At 37.7% G+C, this 17,754-nt stretch overlaps 1 protein-coding gene across 3 annotated transcripts in view; it reads left to right on the plus strand.

Moving 5' to 3' along the window:
• Positions 1 to 7,518, plus strand: part of LOC123508996 (transmembrane protein 117-like) — a 112,708-nt gene extending 105,190 nt beyond the window's left edge. The window contains exon 11 of one of the 3 annotated variants that reach the window (XR_006676080.1): positions 972 to 1,074. Coding sequence is in view for 1 of the 3 variants with exons in the window: in XM_045263112.1 (XP_045119047.1) it covers positions 972 to 1,145 (174 nt within the window). In the remaining 2 variants the exon portion in view is untranslated. Of the gene's footprint in view, positions 1 to 971 lie in introns of all 3 variants that reach the window. The other 2 variants (XM_045263112.1, XM_045263113.1) reach the window with 2 other exon arrangements.
• The last annotated feature ends 10,236 nt before the right edge of the window (positions 7,519 to 17,754 follow it).

A 17,754-nucleotide genomic window follows, 5' to 3' on the forward strand; every position in this document is an offset into this window, starting at 1 on the left:
TATAATGTAGTGAAGACTGAAGTATACAAAGAAAAATTGATACAGAACTCATCCTGCTGTTCTGTCACTTCTCATGTGAATATTTTATGAAATCAGTTAAGAGACTTTGCTGGTCATGTTATGTTGTGTGTACGTCTGTTGTCTAATGTGTTCATTGTTTGTTTCTTCTAGTGTCATGTTTATACTGTTCAGTTTTCACATTATCATATTATTTAAATGTTTTTATATTTCTTTGATTTTGTATTCCTTTTATGTACTCATCTCTAATCATTCAAAGCTCTGATGCATTACCAAGTTTTATAATCTTAAGCTTAATTTTTCTTGCCTTTTTCTTTCATACCTCAAAACATGACTGCAAAAACTGCCCTGCATGAAGGTTTCTTTCTTAGGTTTTTCTCCAGACTGATCCTGCAATTCACTGCTACCTTCTATTTTTTTTTTTTTTTTTTTTTTTTTCTCTTGTTTTAAGTTGCCTTTGCATAGATTTTTTATCCTCTCTTTCAGTATATTATGATGACAAGAAAGCATCTGTCACTCATCACATATTCTGTGTCCTAATGCGATCCTCAGATGGCACATTTAACAATATTCAAACCTTGTCTTCTTGTTCTCAGCTTTCACATTTTTCTCATTTCCTTGGACTTAATCTTCCATCATCTAAGACACCTTCATCTCATCATCAGTGAAGTGTGTGGTTACATGGTTGCTAGACATAAACTAGACCCTTTCTTCAGTAACCCAGTTCCCAAATTTGTATAGCAAGATAGTGTTTGTGTTTGTTATATAATTTTCCTGTGTAATCATTTAGCTATTAGCAATGCAATTTGTACTCGGCTGTTGTGTAACTTTGGATGAAACGGATTACGTATATAGCATAGTACGTATATTATAGACAAAAGCCTTTAGTTGCTGTTCATGAATGCAAACCATGGACTACCTATCTGCACAGTATGAGTACCTTTGTTTTCCAGGACGGAACGTACGGAGGGCGGCTGAAGAAGAAGAAACGCTCATCGTGGAGGCGAGAAAGGAAGTCAGCATCAGAGCACTACTATAGAGACCTGCCTTCAGGGAACCCCACCACTGAGAGGAGAGTCATCAAGCTGAAGAAGGCACTCAAGATTGCCAAGACCACCAATCTATAGCCTTGGTTGAGTCTCTGTTTCAAGGGGACCAACTTTGGCTTCTCAGGCAGAGCTATATATGAGCTTAGGTTGTGCTAGTGGCTGCATTTAACCAGATGAGTGTAAGCAATGCACTAGTGTATCTGTTGTGAGTTTATATTTTGTAAGTTTCAAATGATGTCTTATGTGGTTGTCATTGATTTATTCTTTTGAATATACATATTATGAAGATTTAATTTATTTATGAATTTGATGTATGCATAAGTTGGAATCAGTCTTACTTATTTTGTTTGATGTTGATTAACATATGTTATTAAATTAATTGATTTCATACTCTGCATGTGACAATTTTATAAGTGGAGGTTTTCTCGTCACATTCTCTCCGTCTTCCGTTTCATGAGGTTGAATTCAAAGTCAGTGTTGAAAGATAAGTGTGTGTGTGGCTGAGCTGAGAGCAGACATGGATGGTCTGGTGACAGGAGGCAGTGACAAACAGTTCAGTTGGCAGTGGATGCGTGGATGCATTGACAGGCATGTGTATATCTGTGACAGGACATTTGGAAACTGTTCATGTGAGTTTTGTAGCACTGATTTGATCCTTATTAGTATTATCAGTAACACATTTTCATGTAGCTGGAGGCTTCTTTTAGTGCCATGCAGTCACACTTTAATTCCTCATCAAAGGAACAAGGAATTGTAAACTTACTGGTGAATTTTTAAGTGTTTTGTATTTAAGTGATGTTGATATTCACATAATATAGTACAGTGTACTTATACACATTTATCATTATACTGTACATACATATAATGTATCCAACATTAGTTAAAGTATTTATTTGTGTTGATATATCCTAATATTGTATCAACCTCTCTTGCCATAGTATGTTAGAAATTAACTCAAAAGGTATTGAATTGGATATACTGTAGTAGTGAAAAAAAAGCACACAAAAGATACATGAATTTTTGAGTTACTGATATAGTATGTACAATTGTTAGTGAAGAATGATCCTACTATTACAATGGCAGACACTTGTGGTGCATTGGTTTAGATATGTGATTGTCTTTTATATAAGAGTGCTAACCATTGCAGTTTTGCATCAGGCACTGCACATCTGTGATAATGCAGGTATTTTCTTCATTCCTTCATGAGGCGTGATGTGGGCAGCTACACGTCACATATTGACAGCCAGTGTTGCTTGCCCATGAAAATTTTGACATTATTTTCTTTATTTTGATGAGCAGTTGGGGCACCTTCCCCATGCATTATGTGATTAATCAAAACATTAGCATTATGTATAACTGAATGATGTATGATATGGAACATTTCCAGATATAATCCCCTTCTGTTGTACTGCAAAGTAGTTTACATCTTGTTTATTCTCTTTATCCTAATCACCTCACTGACTCACACAGGAAACAGTTCATCTCCAGTGTGGTCCATATGAGGCATGCTTGTCTGTCCTGCTGTATATCACCCTGCCACTCACTTCCTCCTGTGTTCTGCTGCTCACAGTTGTGTCTGCCTAACAACAAAAGACAACACTTAAAGGCTGCAAATTGTGTTCATCCTGCCATTGTGCTCTTTGAAGTTGGTGGCTCACAGATAAACAAACACTTAAATCGAAAGCTCTCATCTGACTATTTCTTGAAAAAGAGTGATATAATGAAAAAAATAAACAAGGGTGAGGAAGGGATTGAGAGAGCTGCAGAGGGTTATGGCAGTTTAATGAAACAAGGAGTTGAAAGTGCATAATGGTGTTAGATAAGCATAAGCCTGAAAACCAATGCAGGTACTTTTATATTGAATGAACCTTTCACCTCACTGTCCAACAATATCAGATTTATTAATTTGTGAAAATATAGTTGTATACAGTTGCTTAGTGTGCAACTGCTGCTATTATTGTACTGTCCATATAATAAGAAACTATGGTATTGATTGAAAATAATTTCAGTCGAGGACTTTAGAATTGCAAATCAGTGCTCTATTCATTCAGCTGAGGGTGGTATCACCAATGGCTGTTTGGCAAATGGCCTTATGTATGATAAAATCATTTTACAGTGTTTTCTTAAAGAAGAATGCCTATGTATCAAATGTAAGGAAGGAAAGCACAGTGATATCCTAAGAAGAATATTCACTTATTAAGTATCATTAAGAAGAGTAGTTTTTTATCATCTAGTTGGTAGAAAAAAAATTTAAAATATGTAACATCAGAAAAGGCATTCAAACACAAAGTTGAAATAATCGATCATAGAATTAGTATTATACTTGTTTATATAGAGAAGAGAGAGAGAGAGAGAGAGATTGAGAGAAAGAGAGAGAGAGAGAGAGAGAGAGAGAGAGAGAGAGAGAGAGAGAGAGAGAGATTGAGAGAAAGAGAGAGAGAGAGAGAGAGCGAGAGTACCAAGGTGCCTAATAGAATAAATTAATGCTGGCGAGCCAATACAGTAGGAGCCTCGCTGGGTCGTAGGAGACCCCTGTCCCTGCTGAGAAGTGGGGCCATTTGGGCACAATTCTTTTGACTTCACTTTGCTTTGAATTCTATCGTATCAGAAGTTATGAATCTACATTCTGGTTGAATTATTTGATTAATTTATGAAATAATTTTTATTCTTATTATGAAAAGGCATGAAAGTCAATTAGTGTCATGCCTTAAAAACATATAGTGCCCAATGACATAGATTAGTTTTACAAATCTAGACTGCTAAAGTCAGATCATAAAGATGGTGTTGTAGCAAAAAATCCAGTGGATGCAGTAGTTAAGAACTATTTTCATAAGATTTTTCACAATTTTGCATGTTTCTCATAAGTATAGTCGTAAAGACTAAAGTTTCCATCATTGTGTGAAATACTACTATACCTCTGTGGCATTGTAAGAGTCTTTGGAGATCCTTGTGGGTTAGCTGTTCCCAGGAGAGGAAGCATATCTCTTTGAGGTAATTCCCTTCTCATTTGATAGTCACTGTCATCACCAGTTTTTCATCCTTTCCTGAGTATGTGTCCATAAGGCTTATAACTTTTCACACACATTCTTCCCAGATCACAGAGGAACTCAAACTTGTGTTGTAAGAAATTCTTCCTTATGCTCCATATTGTCTATGATTTATACTGAGTTATAGGTTTATCCGAGATATATATTGCTGCTCTTATATTGTGTATTTGATTTACACACAGGTAATCTAATGTATCTCAATGTATTAGCAGTAAAAACCTTAAACAATGTGTAGAACACTAGGAAAGCTGGGTCTAAAAGTTGGTGCAATCATCTATACTTGGTTTGGCGTATGACAGAATTGTATTAGTAAACATTGCTTGACACATGGTGCTTAACGTGTCCTGAGGTGTGCCATGATACATTCATTGCCCGTAAAGACTTACTTTTCACACCCATCTTGCTGCGACCACACTGGGTCCATCTGATAGACCCCATATTTGGTTCACATTTCTGTTCTCTCTTACTTTCTGAAAGAGTCATGTAACTCATTATTCTTTTGTGAGCTTGAAATATTTATATATACATACATACATCTAGCATACAAGCTATGAGCCAATCCAGAAACCTTGAGTAATAAGGCTGTAGCAGCCATCATAAAATGGCCTGCATTATCAGCTTTATTTGTCTTGTTGTTGCTGCTGCTTAAGAGGATCATGTTTTATGTGTTGCAGCCCCACCTCCCTTCCAGTGTCCCAAGCCCTAAACTCTCAGTATCTTTAGAAGGGGAAGAGGCTAAGGTAATGAATTCATTAACTGGATTGATGGCATAATTGTTATGCACTCATTGTTCCTGGGGAGACATAATGAGGTATGATGTGTTCATTGACATACTTAACAGCATAGTCAGCACATAAATCCAGTATTTCCTGTGTTGAATTTCTTAAGGCTCATCAATGCAATACTTTCTTGTTATCTGCTGTTTGCACCACTTCTGTTATTTCTTCTCATATGTTTTCCAAAATCTAATCATTGTGTAGGAAAGCAAAGAGTATCCAGCAGGCAAACAGTGTTTGACATATAAACAGTATGAATGATTTTTAAGTAGTATTAAGAAAAATATATAAATGTATGAATTTTTTATTTTCATTTAATCATTTGAAATTCTGCTCTCTATTGATCTTATAATTATACATTTCTTAAAAGCACAACTAGAATGTTAACTAAAATGCTACCCCAGTCTTCATAATGACCAGTAGCATATCATATCCAAAAATCAAAGCCAGCCTTCTCATCTCTGGCAATGTATTGCTTGTGTGCAATGCTACCTTTTAGCCTCTTTTTCCTCTAGTGGTGCAAGGTCCTGCTGGGATCTGGGTGGCAATGAATTACTGCTGCTTTCCTCTACTAAGTGGTGGGCCTCAGCTACCTGTATGTGCTCTTGTTGTCTCACGTCATGCCCTGCCTTGCCCAAACGTGTGTATGCCTGGAAAGATTCTATCTAAATTTGCTTTTCTACAATATTTTTTGCCACTATTCAACACAGGTGGAGGAAGCTGCTGACACTGAAGTGATAAGCTCAGTGAGTTTCCTTGTGTTCAAAGATAAATGTAATTGGTAAATTGATGTGTATTTTTACTGTTGGACAATTTGGTACAGATTCTATTTTCATAAAATGCTATCACAATTGTACATTTTAACTTGCATAGCTGCAATATGTGAGTATTCATCAAGCATTGAAAATTCTGTATCTTCAGTATTTATATACCTTCATTTGTAAATCTAAAAATATACATATATATTGCCTGTATTGTGTCACTGATAAGGTTACAGGTAATTTTGTATTCTATGATTAAGCTATAAAAGCTTAACTTCTAAGATGACAAAGAAAGGTCCACTAACAGCAGTGTGACTTGTCTTGGATGCAAATCAGCCTTTTATGGATGAATTGTTAATATGAGATATAGAAATTTATATTTTACTCTAGAATAAAAGAGTTGCAGTTGCTGTAGCAGTAAGTTGGATTTCTCCACTTGTGTGAGAGCCCCATTCACTGTGAAGGTGACAAGAGCCTTATAAGTGTTTGTAATGACTCAGTAATACTTATGTTTCTTTGCCAGTTTGCCAGAACCTCAACACCACCTTATTACTCCTGTAGCTTATATTTAGGCCTTGTGGGAATTGCATATGTAATAGTGACTTAGTAATGTTCTGCTTCCTATGTTGAGACTAAGGAACCCATATGAAGTTCACTCCAAAGTCATGTCCTCATCATGTATTTAACTCTTTAAGTGTCATGTGGTCAGTTAATGAAAATACATATAGGGTAAAGTGTTTTCCCAATGTAAATGTATGATTACCATAGTTTGCATTCATTGCCTTACTTTTGTCATGTACTCCCTGGGCCTTGCTACTTTTGTCATCACTTCAGTTTGAGGTGTAGCATTAGGTTTGTATTCTAATACACGTATCTTTCCCAACCTGTGCTCTTCATGTACTGTATATTTGATTTTGAATTTGTATTTTTATACATTAGCATTACCTGATCAAGAGATTTGAATATTATGTGTGGTATGTTTATTATGAAAGCACTCATAGAGTAGCCCATACGAGTATATGTCACAGCAAGTAATTATGGCCTTTATTGTAAGCTGCTTGTCTGCAGTGCTCATAGCTCACAGCTCAGCAGCCCCGGTCTACACCAGTTGGCCCCGTCATGCAACACTTTGGCATGATTAATGAGCTTTTTATTTGTGAAGCTTTTTTCCTGGCATGGCCTTGATATGGACACGTTGAGGTTGTACTTCACCACTGAAAGGCAAATGGCTGCACCATGAAAATTATCAAACTTGCATAATTAATTTTACATTATGTTTGCATTATACTCTACAAACTTGTACTTTTTCCTTTTTCTTTTGTGATTTTATATAAATATGTGACAGTTCCATTCAAATATACTTACACTGCCAACTGATGCTGCCCAGACCCAAACTGTATGACAGCAGCATGGAGTAAGTGTGCCAAGTATTCAATGGGAAGGCAGACTAAAAGAAGTAGTCACCAGGCTGGACTTTATCTCTGGTAGTGTGCTGCTACATGTACCGAGCTAGGACAAGGTACCACACACACACACACACACACACACACACACACACACACACACACACACACACACACACACACATGAATTGAAGATCCTATGTACGTATGCATAGTGAGAGTATATTTTCTAAGGTATCATAGTAGGTTTTTGATGCAAATATAATGGTAATATTGCATTTATTTTATATAAAAAAAATTCAGTCACAAAATGTAAACTACATACTACAAAAGGGCCATAATTAACTAAAAACATAATGATCATTTCTTTTTAGTATAGCTTGTACGTAGCATTTCTACTGTCCTTTGTCTTGCTGTTGTGCCCACCCTGTGTACACCAGAGTCAATATATTTTGTGGAGAAAAGTTGTTTCACTGCCTTCATATAATAATGTCATGTTAAATAGTACATAGTCAATATGCAGTGCTTTCACTCAGCAATTTATGAAAGGACACAGGCGGTGTCACACTAGCACTTTTTCCGTCGATTAATGCGATTTCCGTCTATTTTTCAACGTTCCGCATGAACTTGTCAGACGATACGGATCGTTTCCGTCTGCAAATTTTCCGCCTTTATTTACATACCAAGACCAAGACCACAAGACTTGCCGAGTCTCCTCAATCTGTTTCTACGTGCATTGGTTCTACCACTAACCATGAACGCATCCATGCACGCTTTTTTGGCTTGTTTAGCTCGTCTAAGTTTCGTAATACACAGTATTACGTTCAGAGTAGCGTATCTTTGCGCAGCGTGGCCTCCATGTTTGTGTTTACATTGTGTTGGCGGGAAGTGACGACGAAACACCATGATGCATTTGTGTGAGACAGGCCGCAGCCAAAACATTGTCGATTTTCTGAAAAACGACGGAAAAAGTGCTAGTGTGACACCGCCTTAAAAAAAAATTCATCTTAAAAATGTGTTTCATTAGCATTGAAAGATCCTCCCTGCAAAAGTTTTACTCATAACTTTAAAAGAAGCAAATATTGAAACATGCAAATTTTCTTTACTTAATTCATCATGTCAAATATAATCTTTTACATAATCAGACACCGGCTATACACTACTGATCAATAAGCAACTATATTTTCTATCTTTAACCAAGAATCCATTATTTTTCTGCCTCTTCTTTGCCCTTCGTGTGTGTGTGTGTGTGTGTGAAATCGAATCGATCACTTGAGTCTTGAGGCCTGTCGCCGCTCAGTTGCTAGCTGTGCAAAGAAGCAAGTCTTGGGCGACTGGCGGTAATCTCAGCTGTTTAGGTGCCTGGTTACCATGGAAGAGTAATAGGAAACAGGAAAAAAAGTATTGGAACCGACTTGCTGCTGGGGCTTTGCGTTTGCATGTGGAGGGGGGGGCGAGCCAAGGAGGAGGCAGTGGGCCATCAGTTGAACAGCCTTTGTCCTCTCAACACAGCAAAATTAAGCCATATTGGGAATATTTGACCACAGGGTATGAAATATAGGAAATGCTAGATTAGTGACTTCCTTCTAAGACATGCTTGGCTTACAGTGAATGAAAGCAAGGAACAGTTAGTAATAGTTACGACTTTCCTAAATATACTTTTTGTTTAAGTATCGCCTTTTCAATATCGGGATATATTTTCAAGCTTTTTTTTTCACTCATATGTAAACAAAATGTAAAAGTAAGTGAATAGCCTTAAAATGCCTTAAATTAATTAACATATGACGCTGGAGGGTTGTGGAGAAGACGATAATGTCTTGCATGCTGCTACGTACGTTTGAGTGTTGACGAGTGTTTTGGATATCATACAAGTGTATTTTTGAATATCTATGGCTGTGTCTGGGTGTGAGGTAAGACTGATCGAACAGTAACTGTCAGTAACACCAAACACCGCCACCACCACCACTGTAAGTACGAGGTCGGAGGTTTTCAAATGTAGGCACTAGTAGGTACTAGGCTCTAGTCCGCCCACCTCTTGCCTTCACGAAAGACTGAAAACTGAAAAGGATTTAATTAAGTTTGGAGGAAGATGCCGCCGCCGGCTTGTGGCGCGGCACTGCGGCGGCAGCCTACACTAGCGTATCAAAGTTGTCTTAATAACTACCTTATTATTTGGAAAGAAAGTTTGCTATCAGAGTGATATTATTACGACTGTATAGACAGAGGTAGTACAGCTTATCGTGTACTTATATCCGTAGTAATAGTAATTATATATATATATATATATATATATATATATATATATATATATATATATATATATATATATATATATATATATATATATATACAATGTGGCCTACATGTGCTAGGCTGAATGTGTCCTTCACTAGAACCAGGACACGTTAACAACGTTAACAAAGAAACTCTTGGAATTATATTACTTGAAAGAAAGCTCTCTTGGATTACAGTTGCCACACAACCTTGCAAACCTATAATATTTGTTCTGATTTATTATTTTATACGTTATTCACACACACAGTGACTTATCTATCACTGTTACTAGTTACACGTTGGAACTAGCTGCAAGCAACACTAGTTCACTGCCATAATGATCGAAAATTGTCTGATATAGTTCCTTTTTGGTAAATGTATTGCATGTTAGTCACATATAGTGTCTCCCTGTGAGGTACCAGTTCTTATCGACACTACCTCAGAGAAACATACTAAAATTAAATCAAAATTTTGTCTGCTCCACATATATAATACAATTTAAATTTAATAAAGTAAGTCAATAAACCATGCATTTATTGTTACCCTTCCTGACGCTGCATTGTGGGTAAGGGGTACGTGATCAATACTGAAAGACTTCGAGGGGTACATAAGATTAAAAAGGTTGAGAACCCCTGCCTTAAAAGATAGCTCAGACTGCAAATTGTTAAAATATTCGGCAAGTGAAAGTGGCTCGACTTTATAAGGGTTTATAATGAGTTTAGAGTTTAATGCTTCTGTTTTACATAATATTTGTTTATTCGTTCCCTTTTTGTTCTAGCTAACTGTTTGATGCCTGAAAAGAGAGTTTATATTGTCTCTTATTTTCTTGAGAAATTATAAAGGCGAAATGGTGGGTCGTTTTAGCAGTTTTATAAATGAAAATGTTTATATATATATATATATATATATATATATATATATATATATATATATATATATATATATATATATATATATATATATATATACTTTTAACGTACTTAATTTATACATCTCTTTAAAACTAGTTAGGCTGGATATGTTTTGATGATTTGGATGTTAGTTGAAATTTCTATTAAGTCATAAAATATTAAGTATTCAGCCGTGGCTTCGGTTTTTTCTATAGGTCATTTTGGGAATTATTGACGTAATTTAGCAGAGTCACCCCTGTTCCTGCTCTCTCAGATGGCACCACAGCAAAGGTTGGGACTCATCATCGTCCCGGGCTGGCGCCTCTCTTTTCCAACCTCGCAGTTCATCATATTTTGCGTAATATCTAGTGTTTTATAAGTGATTTTTATGTATTTCTAGGCTCTGGTGTGTAGGTAGGAGCAATGAAAAGAAGAAGAAAGAGGAAACAAAAGAGGAGGACGAAGAAGAAAGTAGAACAAGAGGAGGAAGATTGTTTGTTAGTTATCCGTCCCTAAAAAGAAAGGGATGGAGTGGGCCCTAACGCTTTGGAGGCGGCCCACAAGAGGAGGAAGAGGCAGAGGAAACAAGCCACAATATTTAGCTAAGTTTCCGTTGTAATCTTTCTGTTCTTTATAATGCATTCTAGTGTCTATGAGGGCAGAGAGATGGGAACCCATCTCTCTGCATGAGGGTATATCTGATGTATTTCAAGTGTGTTTGATAATGCTGTTTTGAATGTATTTTGGGGTGTTATGAGTGTTTTTGGGACTAATTTTGGTTGACTTCAGTGTGTTAGATGGCTTCAGATATATTTTACGTATTTTCTGTGTATTATGGGATGTGCTTAAGTATTTGAGTGTGTTTTGAGAGTATTTGGGAGAATTTTGAAATGTATATCGTTTTGAGTGTGTTATGGGATATTTTTGAGTGTTTCAAAAAGTTTGTATGTGAGTGTGGGGTTTCTCTTACGTGTATTTGAGTGTGTTTACTGGTGTGGGGGTGACTTTGGTATTTACTAGATGTTTGAAGTGAGTTTAAGGTGTGTTTGTTGGTATTTTATGATGAGTGTGGTATTTTTAATGTATTTCAGGTTAGTTTTGAGTGGTGTAAGTTGCCTGTGGTAGCGGTGTTCTGGGTGTGTTTGGGTGTGTAGGTGGGTCTTCTGAGTGTATTATTACATATAGGCTATGCATACATACAAACATACATACATGCATACATACATACTTTATGTTATCAAGAAACAGAACAAAAAGTAATAATATTGATAATAATGATAAGAAACCAGTAACAGCAAAGAGGTATCACCGTTATCATTTTTTTCCTTTTCTTGTAAAGCAAACAAATGAGTAATAATAATTGAATGAAAGAAGAGGATAAATATGTATAGTCTACCATGAATAATTTTCGTAATTGTACGATATTCTTTGCCCAGCGTACGATGTCCAGCAGTCGCGGGGAACTGCCAAGTGAGACAGACGTGAGGTGCTTGGCTGTGCTCTCATACCTATAGTGTCATTCCGCCTTGTAGTACCAGGTAGGATGTGTGTTTTGTTGGTCACACACACACACACACACACTTTTTTTTATATACTTATTAATCTGTGGTTGTATTAACTTCACACACAAAGCACTGATGTAAGCAATGGAGATAATATATATATATATATATATATATATATATATATATATATATATATATATATATATATATATATATATATATATATATATATATATATATATATATATATATATATATATATATATATATATATATATATATTTTACTTTAGTGTGCCTTTTATTATGGTGGCTGTATAGAGAAAGTTAGCTTTGAGGTCCACACCTGCTGCCCTCTCGCTTGACGTAGACTAGGGATTCTCCAGTGATAATCTCTGGCTCGTCGACTCGACACAAAAACCAGTCTCAACATTTTCCCACTATGTCCATGCTTCTCTGATTCTCTCTTCCCGCGCCGCGCCCCGCTCTGCACGATACTGGATTCTCTCGGAAGTTCCCGGGGATACTTTGCCTGGCGCTGCCCTCCTTTTCCCATCTGACCTCGCCTTGGGCATAATCTCTCTCTCTCTCTCTCTCTCTCTCTCTCTCTCTCTCTCTCTCTCTCTCTCTCTCTGTGTCCCGTGTTCCCTTCCCGTGGTTGGCTCTGGATATGTGTATGGACGCTCCTCTCCCAAGACCACTCCCGTTACGATACTTGGAAATCATTAACAAATATTTGTTCTCTCTCTCTCTCTCTCTCTCTCTCTCTCTCTCTCTCTCTCTCTCTCTCTCTCTCTCGTGTGTGTGTGTGTGTGTGTGTGTGTGTGTGTGTGTGTGTGTGTCGCTAGACAGAAACAATAATGTACAGCCCATCATTCGTAAGTTCGGTGCTCGCATCCTCCTCTTCCTCCCAGTCACATCATTTATATCCAAACATTTCCATATTGTATGTTTCCTTCTTTAACGATTGAATTAAAGAAAGTAGAGTTAGTTGAGCTGTCCATGTATATTTTTCTTGGTGAATGCCAGTTATAGAGTCAATGGGAAACTTTCAAAAAGGGTTAAGCCAAAGTTATGGACAGGATGCTAAGCGGAAGGAAATATAATTGTAGACTGTAAAGGGACTGCCACGCACGTGTAGGCTAGATCTGTTGGCTGCTTGCGCTGTCCTCTTGCATTTTTGTGTTCCTGTAGTGAGTCAGAGGTCATTTGTGTTGGCACAGAAGGATAGTATATACATATATTGGCTAGCTGGATTTGTACACACACACACACACACACACACACACACATGCTCCGAGAGAGAGAGAGAGAGAGAGAGAGAGAGAGAGAGAGAGAGGCTGGCCAGTGGAATTTCCTTGTAGGTAACTCTGAATATGAATGACACTGCTTAATGTTTTTCCTTACCTTTACCCTCCTGCCTGGCGTGTTATAGCTGGCGGCCACAGGTTAAGTTGCATCTTGAAAGGCCTTTCCACTCTTGCCTGCTTGCTTACCTGCCTGCCTGCCTGCCTGTCTGCCTGCCTTCCTTCCCTCTTGCCTGCTTGCTTGCCTGCCTGCTTGCCTGCCCGCCTGCCTTCTTACTTACCTGTTCTTGGAAAAACCCGTCGTGATATTAATTTTCTTGCAATATTGCACTTTTTTATGACGTCAGATTTAAATATCCACAGTTCTGAAGTTTTGTTATATTATTAAAGTGCGTTGTATATGATACTGATCAATGTTTGACGTTATATGGTGCAAGGCTGCTTCATTTATGGCTCCGCAGCGTTGAGTCGTGATCAGGTACAGTACCGCCCTGTTTACCTTTGATCTCGTCCCCTGTTACTACCACAGGGTCCATCTAACCGCAAGGGTCTCACAGCCCCAGGAACCATAGCATCTTAATGGTTCGTCATTTCATATATCTTGGATTATACTCTTCATACGTACCTTAGCTTTCTGGCTTTCCTTGTCATTCCTTGGTTATTTCAAAGGTTTGTTTTATGTTTATAAGAATTTCGCGGTGTTTTCGTCATTCCTGTGATTGTTTAAGAAAAATTGCTAAACCAAAAGGCAAAAATATTTATTGAGAGCACAATTTATCTTTATGTCCTTTGAAGAGTGTTCATGACAGTCCCAAGCGATAAGCGCTTTAGAATACAGAGCCTCGTCACTAATTCTTAGTATTACCTGGCGCTGGCCTCGTTAGTGTGCTTCTCCATGCCTCGTCCTCAAAACAATTGTACCCAAGTAGAGACAATGTGAAGACGCCGCACATTTACTAATTCCTCGTTAAGAAATGAGTTAGTAACCGTGAATGGCAGAGTGTGGCTGATGGATCTTGGATAAGTAATGGTGTTCCTCATGGTGAAATGGAATGCTTTTGTCGGGAGGAGTAATGTAAGTGTCAGGGGAAGGGCGGGGTGTGGGGTGGCGGGTGGCCTGATGGGGGGGGTTAAGGAGACAGTCGGATACACACAACACCACGACCACCACAACCTTTACTCCTACCTTTACCAATATCACCACCACTACATTAATAATACTCCACCGCTACTCGCATTGACAGAGAGTAGAGTAGAGAGAGGGAGAGAGAGAGAGAGAGAGAGAGAGAGAGAGAGAGAGTGTTATAACATAAAACTCTATCCATGCAAATCTTAAGAAACTTTCGCCTTTCCAACAGTACACCAGTTTTGATTAGATGCTGTAACTCATGACAAACAACATGGTAAGGGCAAAGAGATCTGCTATTATCTTTACTTCCCTCCCTTTTTTTTCTCTCTTGTTTGTGTGAATTGAGACCTAAACTGTGATGTCAACAATAAGGGGTGAGTGCTCATGAATTTCCTCCCTTCATTTGCTCCAAGGACGATGTGTTGTGATCTGCTGTGAAAGCCTCTATAAGAAGGAACACTTAGCAGTGAGGGATAATTGAGAAATGCACGCTTTTCTCACGGCAGCTGAAGTAAGTGTTGGATATATTTTGGTTTAACTCCTTCCGTACCATGACGCGTTTCCATATTCCATTCATTGGTGATTTTATACAGCTTTATAAACTCATGTGAGGGATTGAAATAGTGAAGACCATGCCCATTAATCCTCTGACCTCTATAGACCCTTCCTAATGTCAATAAAACGGTCTAATCGTACACAAATCTCAAAGTAAAAATGTGTCCCAGTACTGAAAAGGTTAATGAACAGGAAATTTGATATTGGGACAGTGATAAGTGATGTTGCCATGGATAGAGAGTTGTGGCATTGAGTGATGGTGTAGACTGTAGAGGAAACTTTTGATATTAGGGTACACGAGTTTGTAGTGTTGTTGATATCTTCCTTAGATGGTACCGTAGAGAGGAACTGAATATTGTGATTCGAGTTAATGGTGTTTTGTGATAGTTGTAGCATAGAGGACACTTTTAACCCTTTCAGTACCATGACGCGTTTCCATATTCATTTGGTGAAGTACGGCTTCAGAAACTCATGTGGGGATTAAAATAGTGAAAATTCTGGCCATTAATGTTTTGATCTCTATAGACCTTTCCTAATATCAATAAAATGGTCTATTCGCACATGAATCTGAAAGTAAAAATGTGTCCAGTATTGAAGGGGTTAATATTGGAACACGACTATTTGGTGTAGTGTGATGGTGCAAAAGATACATGATGATATCTCTGGAACGACTGTTTGAGTATCCAGTGTTGTCTTGTGGTGTAGGAGAGTCCGGATGTTGTGACTTAAGTCTGTTTAGTTGTATGAAAGTGTAGAGAATTTCCACTGGGAACTCATGAAACGCAGTCTGCCTAGCAACACCTCGTGGTCATAAAGCTGGGTTAGATTACATATAACAGATGGCTATATAGATTAATAATTGACTTCATCTTGTCCTTACCGAGTATAGATTGGGTGATCGATGTATATGAGATTCACTTTTACTGTTGTGTCACACTTGAACTCATCTCTTATTATCATTACAACACTTCATGAGCACCCAGGATACCAAACTCCTTATATCAAACTCGTCCATTAAAACCTATACTCTCATTGTATAGTAACGTATTGTCATTGTATTCTAATTCATTCTTGTTATCCCTTCTAATAATTTCAACGCTTAATAAGTACCTGGAATACTGACTTATTTTTTATAGAACCCGTTAAAATCCTAACCTTCATTATATAATTTAGTAATATGATTGTATTTTGTCTAATAAGTCTTTCATCCTTTATCTATCGTAAGAGCATCCTTAGTGTTATCTTCACCCCATCCTGCCGCAACACAATCTTATCAGTACGTCCTCGTTTATAGAATATTCAGTACAGAATGTGTGTGTGTGTGTGTGTGTGTGTGTGTGTGTGTGTGTGTGTGTGTGTGTGTGTGTGAACCGAGCGTACGGACTTCCCTGCTTTTCCCCACACCGCGTCAGTCTGTTGTCAGTGGTCGAGGTGGTCTAGTGACGCTGCCAGTGAGTGTGTTGTGATTCTAGTGAAGGCATACAGTAAGTACCTACAGACAGGTGTTCGTGTCCTGGTTATCGCTGACACTCAGATTTGTTGATGAAGACGCTGCTTATACTAAAATTGATTGATCTTGATAGAAGTGTGTGTGTGTGTGTGTGTGTGTATTTACCTAGTTGTGTTTACCTAGTTGTAGTTTTACAGGGACTGGGCTTTATGTTCGTGTGGCCCCGTCTCCATATCTACACTTATCCAATTTTTCTTTAAAACTATGTCCACTCTTTGCTGACACCATTTCCTCACTCAAACTGTTCCAAGTCTCAACACATCTTTGCGGGAAATTAAATTTTTTAACATCTCTCAGACATCTTCCCTTCCTCAGTTTCTTACTATGCGATCTTGTGCTTTTAATGTCATATTCTTCTCTCAGGATTAGTTTCTCATTATCCACTTGATCCATTCCGTTAATCAATTTATAAACTTGTATCAGATCCCCTCTCTCTCTTCTCTGTTCCAGGGTTGGTAGATCCATAGCTTTTAGTCTCTCCTCATATGTCATCCCTTTAAATTCTGGAACCATTCTTGTAGCCATTTTTTGTAGTCTCTCCAATTTCCTTATGTGTTTCTTTTTATGGGGGTCCACACAACTCCTGCATATTCCAATCTAGGTCTTATTTTAGTACTTATCAATTTCTTCATCATTTCTTTGTCCATATAGTGAAATGCTAATCCAATATTCCTTAGCAAATTATATGTCTCTCTGAAAATTCTATCAATATGGCTTACCGGTTGATTGTTTTCTTCCATTGTCACTCCCAAGTCCTTTTCCTTTTTTACTTTTCTAGTTCTACTCCATCTCCCATCTTATAGATTCCCACTGGTCGTCTTTCACTTTTTCCCATTTCCATGACATGGCTTTTGTCCACATTGAATTCCATCTCCCATTTTTTACTCCATTTCCAGATCTTGTTTAAGTCTTCCTGTAGTATTTCACAATCCTTTTTGTTTAATGACTCTGCACAGTTTCGCATCGTCCGCAAACAGATTTATGTAGCTGTTCACTCCCTCTGGCATGTCGTTTATATATACGAGAAAAAGTATTGGCGCATATACTGACCCCTGTGGCACTCCGCTGTCTACTGTTCTCCACTTGGACTTCATATCTTTAACTATCGTCCTTATTTCTCTCCCCTTCAAGTAATTTTTCATCCATCTCAATGTGCTTCCTTTTAAGCCACCCTTCTCCTCTAACTTCCATAGTAATCTTTCATGTGGCACTTTATCAAACGCCTTTTTTAAATCTAAATAAATACAGTCAATCCATCCCTCTCTCTCTTGTACTTTATCAACTATTCTAGAGTAGAAACTCAATAAATTTGTTACACATGACCGACCTTTTCTAAAACCAAATTGGCTATTTGATAATAATTTGTTGTCTTCAAGAAACTCAATCCATTGCTTCTTTATTACTCTTTCACACATCTTGCATATTACACTAGTTTGTGTGTGTGTGTGTGTGTGTAATTCACTGTTTGATCTGCTGCAGTCTCTGACGAGACAGCCAGACGTTACCCTACGGAACAAGCTCAGAGCTCATT

The sequence above is a fragment of the Portunus trituberculatus genome, chromosome 25 (genome assembly GCF_017591435.1).
Source record: "Portunus trituberculatus isolate SZX2019 chromosome 25, ASM1759143v1, whole genome shotgun sequence".
Classification (NCBI taxonomy): Eukaryota; Metazoa; Arthropoda; class Malacostraca; order Decapoda; family Portunidae; genus Portunus; species Portunus trituberculatus.